This window comes from Polypterus senegalus, chromosome 4, assembly GCF_016835505.1.
Source record: "Polypterus senegalus isolate Bchr_013 chromosome 4, ASM1683550v1, whole genome shotgun sequence".
In the NCBI taxonomy this organism is placed as follows: domain Eukaryota; kingdom Metazoa; phylum Chordata; class Cladistia; order Polypteriformes; family Polypteridae; genus Polypterus; species Polypterus senegalus.
Genome location: NC_053157.1, coordinates 22,769,883 through 22,782,708, shown reverse-complemented (window position 1 = coordinate 22,782,708; position 12,826 = coordinate 22,769,883). Strand labels below are relative to the sequence as shown.

General features: G+C 42.5%; 1 protein-coding gene across 1 annotated transcript in view; it reads right to left on the bottom strand.

The window, feature by feature from the left end:
- Positions 1-4,979, bottom strand: part of adamts12 (ADAM metallopeptidase with thrombospondin type 1 motif, 12) — a 623,896-nt gene extending 618,917 nt beyond the window's left edge. The window contains exon 1 of the mRNA XM_039750336.1: positions 4,486-4,979. Coding sequence (XP_039606270.1) covers positions 4,486-4,603 — 118 coding nt within the window. The 5' untranslated portion in view covers positions 4,604-4,979. The remainder of the gene's footprint in view (positions 1-4,485) is intronic.
- Positions 4,980-12,826: the final 7,847 nt, after the last annotated feature.

Genomic DNA, 12,826 nt, shown 5'->3' with positions numbered 1-12,826 from the left:
TAGTGTCCATGTCTCGCAACCATATAGCAAGGCATGAAGCACCAGGACTCTAAAGACTTGGACCTTCGTCCTTTTGCAAAGATATCAAGAGCACCACAGACCCCTTTCCAGCGACATCATGACCCCCATGCTCTCCCAATCTGTCTACTGACTTCATAGGAAGAGTCACCTGAGACATGAATGTCACTACCAAGGTAACTAAACCTCTTGACAAGGCCGACACTCTCTCCGCAGACAGACACACTGCTGATGGCTGTGCCTGAGGTCATTAAAGGCCTGGATCTTGGTTTTTATTCAGGACATTCGTAATCCCCTACACTCAGACTCCTCAAGAGCCCTGATCAGACTCGGCGAAGAACACAGCATCGTCAGCAAAGTCAAGATCAGTGAATCTTTCTTTACCAACAGATGCCCCACAGCCGCTGTACTCCACAACCTTGCCCAACACCCAGACCATAAAAGCATTGAACAAGGTAGGGGCAAGAACACACCCCTGACGAACCCTAGAATCAACTGGGAAAAACACAGAGGTTCTGCCTCCACTCTGCACAGCACTCACAGTACCAGTGTACAGGCCGCTCTTAATATCCAGCAACCTCGAAGGGATCCCACAAACTCTCAGGATGTCCCACAGGGCAGCTCGATCAACTAAGTCGAATGATTTACGAAAATCGACAAAGGCTGCAAATATATCAACCGATATTCACGTTTGTGCTCCATGAGAACCCTCAGTGCCAGGATGCGGTCAATGGTAGGCTTCTTAGACCTAAAACCATACTGTTCCGGTCGCTGGTAGGTGAGCAAGTGATCACGGACCCTATTGAGGACGACCCTAGCAAGGACCTTACCCAACACAGAGAGCAATGTTACCCCCCCTGTAGTTGCCTCAATCCAGGCGATCACCTTTCTCTTTCCAGATAGGGACGACAAATCCCATTTTCCAGTCAGTTGGGATGATGCCAGTCTCACAAATGGAAGCAAAGATTGCTTGCATTGCCAGGAGGACAGCCATACCACCAGCCTGGAGAAGTTCACCCCAGATACCACAGATCCCTACAGCCTTGCCTGCCCTTAGCTGGTTCACCACCTGTGTAATCTCAGTGAGATTGGGAGGTTCACCGCTAAATGAAGGATCAGCCCAAAGAATCATGGACCCAGAGATATCCAAGGTCCTAGCCAGAGGATCTGCTTGAAACAGCTGCTCAAAGTAGCCAGTCCAGCGGGTCACAACTGCAGTGTCATTCGCAAGGAACGTTCCATCAGCCGCCCTGACTGCAACTCTCCGAGGAACAGATTCGGATGTGTGTAATGCTTCAATTCCTCTGTAAGCAGGATGTGGATCGCTAGATCACAGATGTTGTGTCACTTGCTCACAGATTCCTCTAACAAACACCTTTTTATCTGCCCTCAGAGCCCTCGCAGCCGTCCTTTTCAGTTCCCGGTAAAGACCAACACAACCCTCAGCAACCTTCAGGATCTTGTCATGGAAGGTCTCCCACATCACATGAGGATCGGCAGTTGCATCCAAATCCACAAGGTCCTCACACAAACTGCTTGCAAACTCATTAGAAATAGCCTGATCCTGGAGTCTGGCCAAATCCAGGCTCATTTTCCTAGTAGGTGGTAATCGACTGGACCTAAGCTGGATCCTAAGAGTAACAACAACAAGTCTGTGGTCAGAATTCACAAACTAGGCACTTCGATGGACCCTGCAGTTTTGCAGGAACCTCCAGCATCTGCCCACGAGGATGCGCTTCACTACAGCTCTGTGATTAGAAGTAATTTCAAGTCAACATTGAATGAATTAACTTTGAGTCATCTTTATAACATTATTAAAAATACTGCCACTAGTGATGTCCCTTATAATAATATAGAATCTTGCAGTGACCTCGGAGGACTCCAGTCCCTTCAAGCTCTGTTCTGTTGATGCTTTCCAAAGTCCATTATTTGAATTATTCAACAGTCCATCCAGTTAGTTAATGTTGGAGCAAGCCCTGATACCATGTGTTGCTGCACCCACCACACAACAAACCACCTCAAGATTCCAGTTTAGAACCCGAGTGCACTCGTACAATGGGTGACACCTTAGCACCACACTAGTTCAAATGGAGTGGAACCATGTGAGGCTTTTTCACAGATAATTAATGCGAGATTAAATATTTATTTGTGAAGCCACACTAAATCAGGACATACAAAGTAGCGTTCATGGTTCCAACATAACATAAAAGTTACTGCAATTATGGAATCCAATCATACACAAAAAGAACTAATTCTAAACTTCTAAATTATAAGAGCAGAGAAGTTGTTACAGTTGTAGAGCAGATGACAAGATGGGACACTGGCATTTTAGGCTGCAATAACAAAAGGCCCAACATTTTAAAAACACAGAACTATTTGTGTTCTTACCTTAACCCATCCATCCACTTTCCTAGCCCACTAATCCAGGACAGGACTATGAGGTAGCTGGAGCCTTTCCCAGCAATCACAGTGTGCAAGGCAAGAACACCTGAACAGGGTGCCAGTCCACCACTGGGCAAACACACACCCACCCACTATAGCCAATTCACCCATATAATACTGAGGGAGTGAGTTAGCAGCTCAAAGCAGGGTTACGTGAAAGTGCATATGCTGACCTCTTTTTCAGTCTTAGAATGGAGTAGGAGCCTTATGAAGAACACCAATGACATCTCCAGCCCTTCTCAGTGCCAGCCGTTTATAGGCACCACGACACCCAGAAGTCAGCATTCATTTTAGGACTGCTAAAGCCACACTAGCCCGCAGAAGTACTATTCGGAATGAAGCCAATCCTTTCTCTTTCTACAGTTTAGTTACTTTATGCTATCAGCTTTACTGCAAATAAATAGGGATCTCGGGGACTTGTTCCGTTTCTCAACACAATATATATCTACATACTCACATCAGGGATCATCTTAGAAACTCCAGTCCACCTAAACTGCATGTCTTTGGACTGTGGGAGATAATCTGTGCTGTAGACATGGGGAGAACATTCATAATCCATGTCGGGGACACCCAGGATGTGAACCTCCGTCTCTTTACTGTGAGGCAGCAGCACTACCACGGCACTACTGTAGCACCCAGAACCCATTATACCGATATACCTGGGCAATGCCAAATACTTCATCTAGTGTTAATACTGTACATACAGTATACTCGTATATGAGTGTGTGTGTGTACATATATATACAGACACACATTGTCAGTTAATTTAGTACCTCCAATTCACCTAAACTGTGTACCTTTAGACTGTGGGAGAAAACCAGAGGACCTAGAAGAAATAGACACCATGGACACAGGGAGAACATTCAAACTCCATGCAAAGAACACCTGACTTGCACACCTCAATCTCCTTACTGCAAGGTAGCAATGTTACCACTGTCCCACCATGCTGCCCTTACCAAAACCGATTATACCTTAGCAACACCAGGTACTTCTGCTATACCCACACATCAGGGGTCAATGCAGCAATCCCCGTCCACCCAACCTGCATGTCTTTGGTTTGTGAGAATAAACTGACACAAACATGAGGAAACCATGCAGACTTCACGCAGGGCACACCAATATCTCCTTATTGTGAGGCAGCAGCATTACCATCCTTACCTGAAAGTATTATACAAATATACCTGGGCAATGCCAAGTTACTTCGGCTAGTGTGTATGTGTGTCCATTTTCAAACCTGCTTATTCCAATTCAGGACTGCAGGTTAAAGAAGAGAGCTGATCTCTGCTTCATGCCTATTTTGATAATGAATGCTGTGATCAGGCAGCCTTTTACTTCTTATATGATGTAGATACAATGGCGCTATATAATACATATTGATATTCATAATAACTCAATAACTATGTGTACATTTAATATTAAGTAAGTTTTAGTATGAAAGGTAATATATGGAAAAATGCCAACAGACGTTGTATGTAAACCCATTAAAATGAGCACAATGTGAAATAACTGTGCCCCTTCCCTTTTTCAGAATCTGTCAAAGACATACTTCTAAAATACGTCAGAAACAAAAAACACACAACTAATTTATTTGCCCTTTACAGATTATGGCGACGCAAGAGTAAAGATTTACCCTGACTATGAATTACAGTATTGCAGAGGAGTGACAATCAGTACGGCTTTTTAAAAAGTTACTATTAATGCAAGAATGATGCTGAGAAAACTGACCGGCAATCGTGTCGCGCTGCCCCCTCACTACTCCCGCACGCGCGCGCACACACAGCCCCTGCCAGTGACTTGTGAATTTTAACACCGGCTTATTACTGTTAATCACAAACTGTACACGGATTTCTGTGCTGCTTCTCTATCCCCTTTTAAGGCAAACTTGATCCCATTGATTACATCTGTAGTCCCAGCACAATCCTCACCGGGGAATACAACTTTGCAGAATGCGATGGCACTGAACGAAAAAAAAAGACAATTAAAGTGGCAATAATTAAAACCGAGCGGTCCTGTCAACCTACTAACCTTGCTCCTGGTCTGGAAAATGGTAATTACCCAGCTGAAGGGAATTAGCATGGCTGATTGCCAAAAAGCAGATAGACTTCAGTAGAAAGGAACTCCAGCGCTCCTGGATGCGTAACATGTTTTAATTGTTAAAAACACCATCCAGGAAAAAAAAGCAAATGGGAGAACAAAAAATAAGTCGCTGAAGCTTGTATTCAGCTGTAGAAACAGTCCAGCAAAAAAGTTTGCATTTAGTTAAAAAAAAGGAAGAGAGAAAAAAGTGCATGACCTAGGGAGGGGAACACAGAATGGGGGAGTGAGAGCAATGTATAAAGTAAAGAAAGCCTAAAGATCAGTGGGGGTGGAGTAATCAAACCTCAGTGTCTTATTTCTGCAGGGCCAGAGAGGGAGGGAATCACTGCGCTGTTGGGCTACTTTGTGCTGACAGACACGGCGAGGGGCTGCCGCTTGCGATCGTCTTTAGCAGGAGCTCGTGCGTGTGTGTGTGTGTGTGTGTAAATGTGAGCGCCTATGCACGTGTGGCCACGTGGTGAAAACTCGCCAGTCGAATACTTTCAACTCCGTGTTAACAAGGAGGGGGTGAGCGGCCGGCGGGCGGGCGGAGAAGAAGCGCTGAGGAGCAATTACTTCGGTTTTAATGGGAGGAAGAGGAAGGACAAAGTACAGAAAAGGAATACTTTTTCATACTTATGATTTTGTATTTAGAACTGACATGGGCTGCTCACTGTAGGGGGTCATCAGTACTCGGCTGCCTCTGTCAGTGACTGGACCGCTACTTGCTTGCGTGTGCCTTTTTTACATGTTAGTTATGCCGTCACTCTGGCGTCTGTTGGTGAAATTCAAAGCTGTGAGGGTACAATTGTACTTTAAAGGACTTCATTACATTAGAACATTACAACATTTGAGAAGAAAACAGGCAATTCAGCCCAGCAAAGCTCGCCAGTCCTATCTACTTAATTCCTCCAAAATAAAATGGTCTAGTTTTGACAGTTCCTAAAGGCGTACTGTCTACCACACTACTTGGTAGCTGATTCCAAGTTTCTATGTTTCTCTGTGTGAAGAAAACCTTCCTTCTCTTTGTGTGAAGTTTACATTAGGCAGGTTTGCATCTGTGTCCCATGTTCTTGATTAACTCATTTTAAAGTAACAGTCTCTATCCACTGTACTGATTCCTTTCTTAATTTTAAACACTTCAATCACGTCACCTCTTAATCCCCTTTTGCTTAAACTGAAATGGTTCATCACCTTCAGTCGTTCCTCATAATTCATCCCCTGTAGCCCTGGAATCAGCCTAGTTGCTCTTTTCTGGACTTTTTATCCAGAACTGCTATGTCCTTTTTGTAGCCTGGGGACCAAAACTGCACTCAGTACTCCAGATGAGGCCTCACCAGTGTGTTATAAAGCTTGAGCAGAACCTCCTGTGACTTGTACTCCACACATCAATCGCTATATAACCTGACATTCTGTTAGCCTTCATAATGGCTTCTGAGTTGATGGGGCCGAGTCCACTAAAGCCGCTTTTCCACTGCATAGTACGGCACGACACGGTTCAGTACAGCTCACTTTTGCGGGGCTTTCCACTGGGAACAGTACCTGGTACCTGGTCCTTTTTTTAGTACCACCTCAGCCGAGGTTCCAAGCGTGCCGAACCGTTACCAAAATGTGACGTGTAAACTCTGCTGGTCACTGATTGGCCGGAGAAAATCGTCATTACTGCGTCACTGGCTATTCTTTTCTTTAAAGGTACACACACGCGGAAGTTTCGAAAGTTCTCCAGCCACTGAGTGTTTGTAAAACCGGGAACAATCACATCCCACCACTCTGAAGCACGGTTAAATGTCCAAACAGATGGTCTGTTGCGACTTTTTGCAAAATGTGGAAGATCTGTAATATACAGAATCAGCATTTTAATGTTACACTGGCAGTTAAGTTCATTTTATGCTTTGCAACAGTGATAAAAGTTAGCTAGTGATGTGCTTTTTTTAGATGCTTAACCTTGCGTGTTGTCGAGCTAAAGTGTTGTCGTTGTCTGCGTGTTGTTGTAAAAGTTCCACGGTGTCACTGCAGCAGAGGCGGCGCAACTATAACGACACGTGAATAATCCCGCCCACTCTAAAGCGGTACTAAACTGCAGTCGAAACGCAAACCGAGCTGAACTGAGCCGAACCAAGGTGAGCTGTACTGAACCGTGTCGTGCCGTACTATGCAGTGGAAAAGCGGCTTTAATCTTTCTCATAAGGTGTACTTTAGATTTTCAGACGGCACATTGTATATTCATACCTAACATTTTTACTTCCTATGTGTAATACTTTACATTTACTGACATAAAATTTCATCTGCCCAAGCCCTTTATGCTGTCCAAGTCCCCCTGTAAGGATTCTACAGATTCTCAAATTATCGGCCAATCCACCTGGCTTGGTATCATCTGCAAACTTAACCAGCTTGTGCCTTATACTCCTATCTAAATCATTTATATAAATCATTAAGTGATGATTGGACGTACATGACCCTCAAGCGGGATTAAGCTTCTTCTGTGTTTCTACAGGCCACCAAGGCTACATTCAAACTGCAGTTAAAAGTGGTTTAATTCAGATTTTTAGCTCATATAAAATTTATTTGTTAGTATGTTCAAATTAATTTTGTAAGTGATTCATATCCAGTAAGACTGTGTACCAATATCTATCCTGAATTCAAAATATTAATAAAATTTAATTCATCATACAGAATGTGGAAGATCAGCCTGGACACAGACAGACACGGAGACACACAAGTCCCAAAACACACACACGTTTATTTCTTTTATGCTTTCTTTACACAACACAGTGCACCAATCAGCCAAAAATGCTCAGTCCTTTTCCTTTCTTTATTCCTTTTTTTCTCATAATCTGCTGCCTCCTCTCCTCTTCCGCAAGTTCTGTCCTCTACCTCCCGACTCCGGCTCCCCGAATGTTGCACCCGGATTCTCTTCTGGCAGCACTTCCTGGTGAGGTGGAAGTGCTGCAGTCCAAGGTTTAGGAATTGTCCAGACGCCCCCTGGCGGTGGCCATGTGCCCCAACAGGGTTGAGCTTCCAAGCTCTGTTCCCGTGTCCCTGATGTAAACCAGAGCAGCTGCTAGGGTCCTAGCCGTCCATTACAAGAAACAACCTAATACAACCAAGAACACCAGTGACTTGCTCACATGACGACTTCAGATTCTTTACAGTTTAGTCAGCACCACAAGCGTTTTAAAGATGCTTTGATTGAAACCATCATTGTGTTATCTTTGAAACCCGAAAACATTAAAGAGGAGCCAGAACTGGTGGGAAGAACATGTGGAGGAGTTTAAAGAAAAATAGTGGCTTGAAAATATCAGAATGTTGAGGGGGAAAAGTCTGACTGAAAGGCTTGAATAAAAATATACAAGCTTGAGGAGTGACATTTCAGAAAGCACATAGCAATTGGGCTGTACTATCAGGATTTCTTGTCTTCTTCTTTTGTCCTTTTTTTGCATTTCACATGTCTCTGAAAAGATCGAATCAGTCACACAAATGAAAAGAATGCCTTATAAATGCTACAAACAAAAGTTCCTCTTTGTCTGAGATATGGCAATTGGGTTATCACTACACATCACTCATTGTTGCCAACAACTGATTTGAGGAGGCATGTACTATCTAATAAAACCAGTAATTGTGGACTGCACAATGACGTGCAGTGAATACACTTGACTTATAGTTTTCATCCTCTTTCTCTGTACGTGTAGCATTTGTTTGCTCAGAGGCTGATGCTCTTGCTGCTTCCTGAGCAGCTCTTCTTTTCTCCACCCTAGCGGCCCGCTTCTCCTCTTCTTCTGTCAGCATCTTTACGCATTAAAACTGATTAAGTCAGTGTTTATGTTACAATTACTTAGTACGTTTTTCTTAATTTTTCACTTAAGCTTGCACTTAAGTGTTCAATCTGTCTCAAGAATGATTTAAGATATGAAGAGGTAGGGGAAGTGACGGTGAAGGTGGTAGGGATGAGAATGGTGCCCATACGCATGCACTGCATGGCCGCCCTGCTGGCAAGAGTTGATTCTGTAATAAAATAAAATAAAAAATAAAAAGAGTCCAAAAGTGGACAGTAGAGGCCACGTAGTATATGTGTACCAAATTTCAGGTCAATAGGTTTGCGATCTACAGGTGATTTAAATTTCTGGACAGACAAACAGACAGCCACAGTAGTGTATTATATCAGACCAGTAACGGCACACTGCATGATAACATGCAGTGCATACACTTGACTTGAGCATTCCTAGTTTTCATCCTCTTTCTCTGTACGTTTAGCAGTTGTTTGCTCAGAAGTTGATGTGCTTGCTGCTTCCTGAGCAGATCTTCTTTTCTCCACCCTAGTGACCCGCTTCATTTCTTTTTCCATCAGCATCCTTTCTCATTAAAACTGATTAAGTCAGTGTTTGTGTTACAATTACTTAGTACGTTTTCCTTAATTTTTCACTTAAGCTGGCACTTAAGTCTTCAATCTGCCTCAAGAATGATTTAAGATATGAAGTGACGGCGAAGGTGGTAGGGATGAGAATGGCGCCCATACGCTTACGCCACACGGCCGCCCTGCTGCCGATAGCTGATTCTACAATAAAATAAAATAGAAATAAAAAGAGGAATAAAAATCATCACCCCAAAAGCAGACAGTAGGGGCCACGTAGTATATGTGTACCAAATTTCAGTTTAATAAGTTTGCAAGCTACAGGTGATTTAAAATCCTAAACAGACAAATGGACAGCCACAGTAGCTTATTATATAAGAAGATGCTAAGGTCTGTATGTGTGTGTGTGTGTGTCTCTCCAGTCCCTGTGAGCAATTTGATTGGGTCAGTTTTTTCTTTGGTGTGATTATTTGATTGGTTTTGGTGCTGTCATCGAAAGAGCATGTGTGAGTGTGAGACAAACAAGGAGGTGAAGAGTTGTAGGAGCCATGCTGAGAGTCGCCTTCAAACACAAGAAGCAGAAAAGCAGAAAGGAGGTGGGCAAGGTGCCTTGAAATGAATGGCTGAAAAGTAGACTTTACTGGAATATGGAGTGTCAGTCAAGAGAATTTCAGACACACAAAGGATACAGAGGAAATGTGCAAGAGATATCACATATTTTCAAATGTATTCTACTAGCTGTCTTTAATAGGTAACATGGCTAGTTATTAATAATTAATATGTTTCCATCTTATCTGTTGGCTTTGAGTAAATGATTGTTTACAATGATGGTGACTCCACAATCATATCCTTATCACGCAATCCCATAAATCATAAAGATATAAATTAGATTAAGGTCTCTTTAATGAAGTGATATCACAAAAATCACTTTAAAAATCAATTTAATTGAAGTATAATGATTATCTCTAAACATTTATCCAATGATTTGTATTTACTGCTCCTCATCAACATATGCAAATAAGGCAATATGATCATCCAGTCAGTGCATGATGTCAGAGTTTTTTCTAACAAAAGACAATGGAGAACTTTTTTGTGTGTATGTGTGACAGGAACAAAGAATGTAATCATGAATAGATTATAATGAACAATAGAGAACTAACCAAAAATAACTGAAATTGAAAAAAAAAATTGTTTTAATAACTTTTACTTACTGAAACTTTAATCTCCTTCAAAGTACTCTCCATGTGAATGAATGCACTTGTCCCAACGGTTTTCACACTGGTGGAAACATTTTTGGAATTGCTGAAGAGGAACGTTGTCCGATGCCTGAAGCGATATTTCTTTGACTTCCTCCATGGTACAAAAATGCTTTCCTTTGAGTTCTTTTTTCATATGCGGTGTGATGTATGGCCAGTCGCTTATCCCGGCCAATACCCCCACACCGCCAGGTGGAACACTTCCTGCAGTATGGAGGTGCCCCGAAGACCAGCAGGGCATCATGGACATTGGAGTCTTTATGCACAGCCCTGCTGGATACCATGGGGGCTGCTAGGAGACGTTGCAGGGAGGAACAACGAGTATTTGCCTTATGCCCCAGAAGTATGTCTGAGTCACATGGACAAGGGGAATGACGTGCTTCCGGGGTGAAGAAAAGGATTTTTGGTCTGACCCGGAAGTGATAGGAGATCACATGGCCTGGGGATTGGAACACTTCCAGGTCAGGGATAATAAAAGGACTCTGGGAACACCCATACGGCAAGCTGAGCTGGGCAGAAGGGTGGCAACGTGTCTGGGAGTGGAGGATTGTTTATTGATTAGTATTGTGTTATTGAATGAGTATTGTGGAAAAGAAGGTGCTTTCTGCACTGTGCAGTTTGAATAAAGTCAATATTTGAACTTTTATATCATGTCTGACGTCTTGGACAAGGGTTCAAGGGAGCGATAGCAGACCCAACCTGTCACAGCGGGAACAAGAAAAAGTTGCACAGAGCAAGATCAGGCGAGTAGGGAAGGTGGCAAAAACTCCAAGACACACAAGTCAATTTAGAAATCTCTTCAATAGTCCGACGATGATCTTCATGAAATTAATTGAGAATTTTCATTCCTTATTGTTGAAGGTCGGCCGGATCTTGGTTGGTCTTCAAGTGACATTTCCCCTAGTTTGAAACGTGAGAACCACTCGTAGACCTGTGTTTTACTTAAAGCTTCCTCTTTAAAAGCAGCTTCAAGCATCAGTACAGTTTCAGCAGCTGTTTTCCCTAAGAGAAAACAAAATTTAACGCAGACTCGCTGTTCTTTATGATCACCTATCACAAAAATCACAGAACACGTTTAATAAGCACCAAGAAAAACCGACACGGAATGCCATATAAACAATACAGAGCAACGTCACTTGGCAGACTACCACAGAATACTGTAAGTATGCTACACCTAATGGCGAAATTCACAACTTAGTCTAGATTGCGTGCCAGGTACAGATTATGGTTATTTTTGGGTACCCTCTCATACATATACTTAAAATTAAATCAGTCTTTAGAAATGTAGTCAAAGAGAAATACACTTTTGTTACTATATTGCTTGTTTAGGCTTCTTTTGTTTATGACCAGGCAGTGCCCATGTTGTTAAATATAGTTTTTGACTACTATGAATATTTTGATTTATAAAATGTATGCAGAATGGGGACCTAAAACAAATCTTGCATCCCCCTTCATAAATGTTTGTGATTCCATCTTGTGTATACAAACTTCCACTCTTAATTGCTGTCCTAAAACTAGACTGAAATCAAGCCTCTACCACTCTTCAAATAAATGCTTCTGACTTTTATAGACTCCCCTGCAGCTGGCACTGACGCGGATCTTTTGAATGATGGGATGCCAGCTCATACTGCTCACTCGGCACTGATGTCTTACTCAGGCAGATGCAACTTGTAAGAGCTGTTGCAGTATCATGCAATTAAAAATCAAGCCCAAATAGGTTAATGGTGGTTGAAGTTATCTATCACAGACACCGCATTTCAACTCAACTGATTCAAAATTGCATAGACCGAAGTACTACATTCACTGGCCACTTTATTAGGTGCATTGTGCTAGTACTGGGTTGGATCCCCTTTTTTCTTCAGAGCTGCCATAATTCTTCATGGCACAGGTTCAACAAGGAATTTTGGTCCATATTGACATGATAACATCATGCAATTGCTGCAGATTTGTCGGCTGCACATCCACGATGTGAGTCTCCCACACCTCCACATCCCAAAGTTGTTCTATTGGATTAAGATCTGGTGATTGTGGAGGCCATTTGAGTACAATGAACTCATTGTTGTGTTGAAGAAACCAGTTTGAGATGATCTGAGCTTTGTGACATGGCACGTTATCCTGATGGAAGATGCCATTAGAAGATGGGTACACTGCGGTCATAAAGGGATGGTTTGGGCATGATCAGCAACAACACTCAGGTAGGCTATGGCTCAGTTTGCTCAGTTTGTACTAAGGGGCCCAAAGTGTGCCAAGAAAATATCCCCCATACCACTACACACCATCACCAGCCCTTAACCGTTGATACAAGGCAGGATGGATCCATGCTATCATGTTGTTGTCACCAAATTCTGACCCTACCATCTGAATGTTGCAGCAGAAATCGAGACTCATAGGGGTGGAGGTTGATTTTTTTTCGAACCTATTTTTGTAAAACTTGATTTATTTGTATGGAATGTTATTTGCTTTTAATAAAATCAATAAAATAAAAAAAGGAAACTGAGACTCATAAGCCCAGGAAACTTTTCCCCAATCTTCTATTGTCCAGTTTTCTTTACCAGGTTGTCTTGACAATGTCTACATGCCTGAATGCATTGAGTTGCTGCCATATGATTGGCTGATTAGATATTTGCATTAACGAGCAGTTGAACAGTTGTACCTAATAAAGTGGCCAGTGAGTGTATATTTCTTA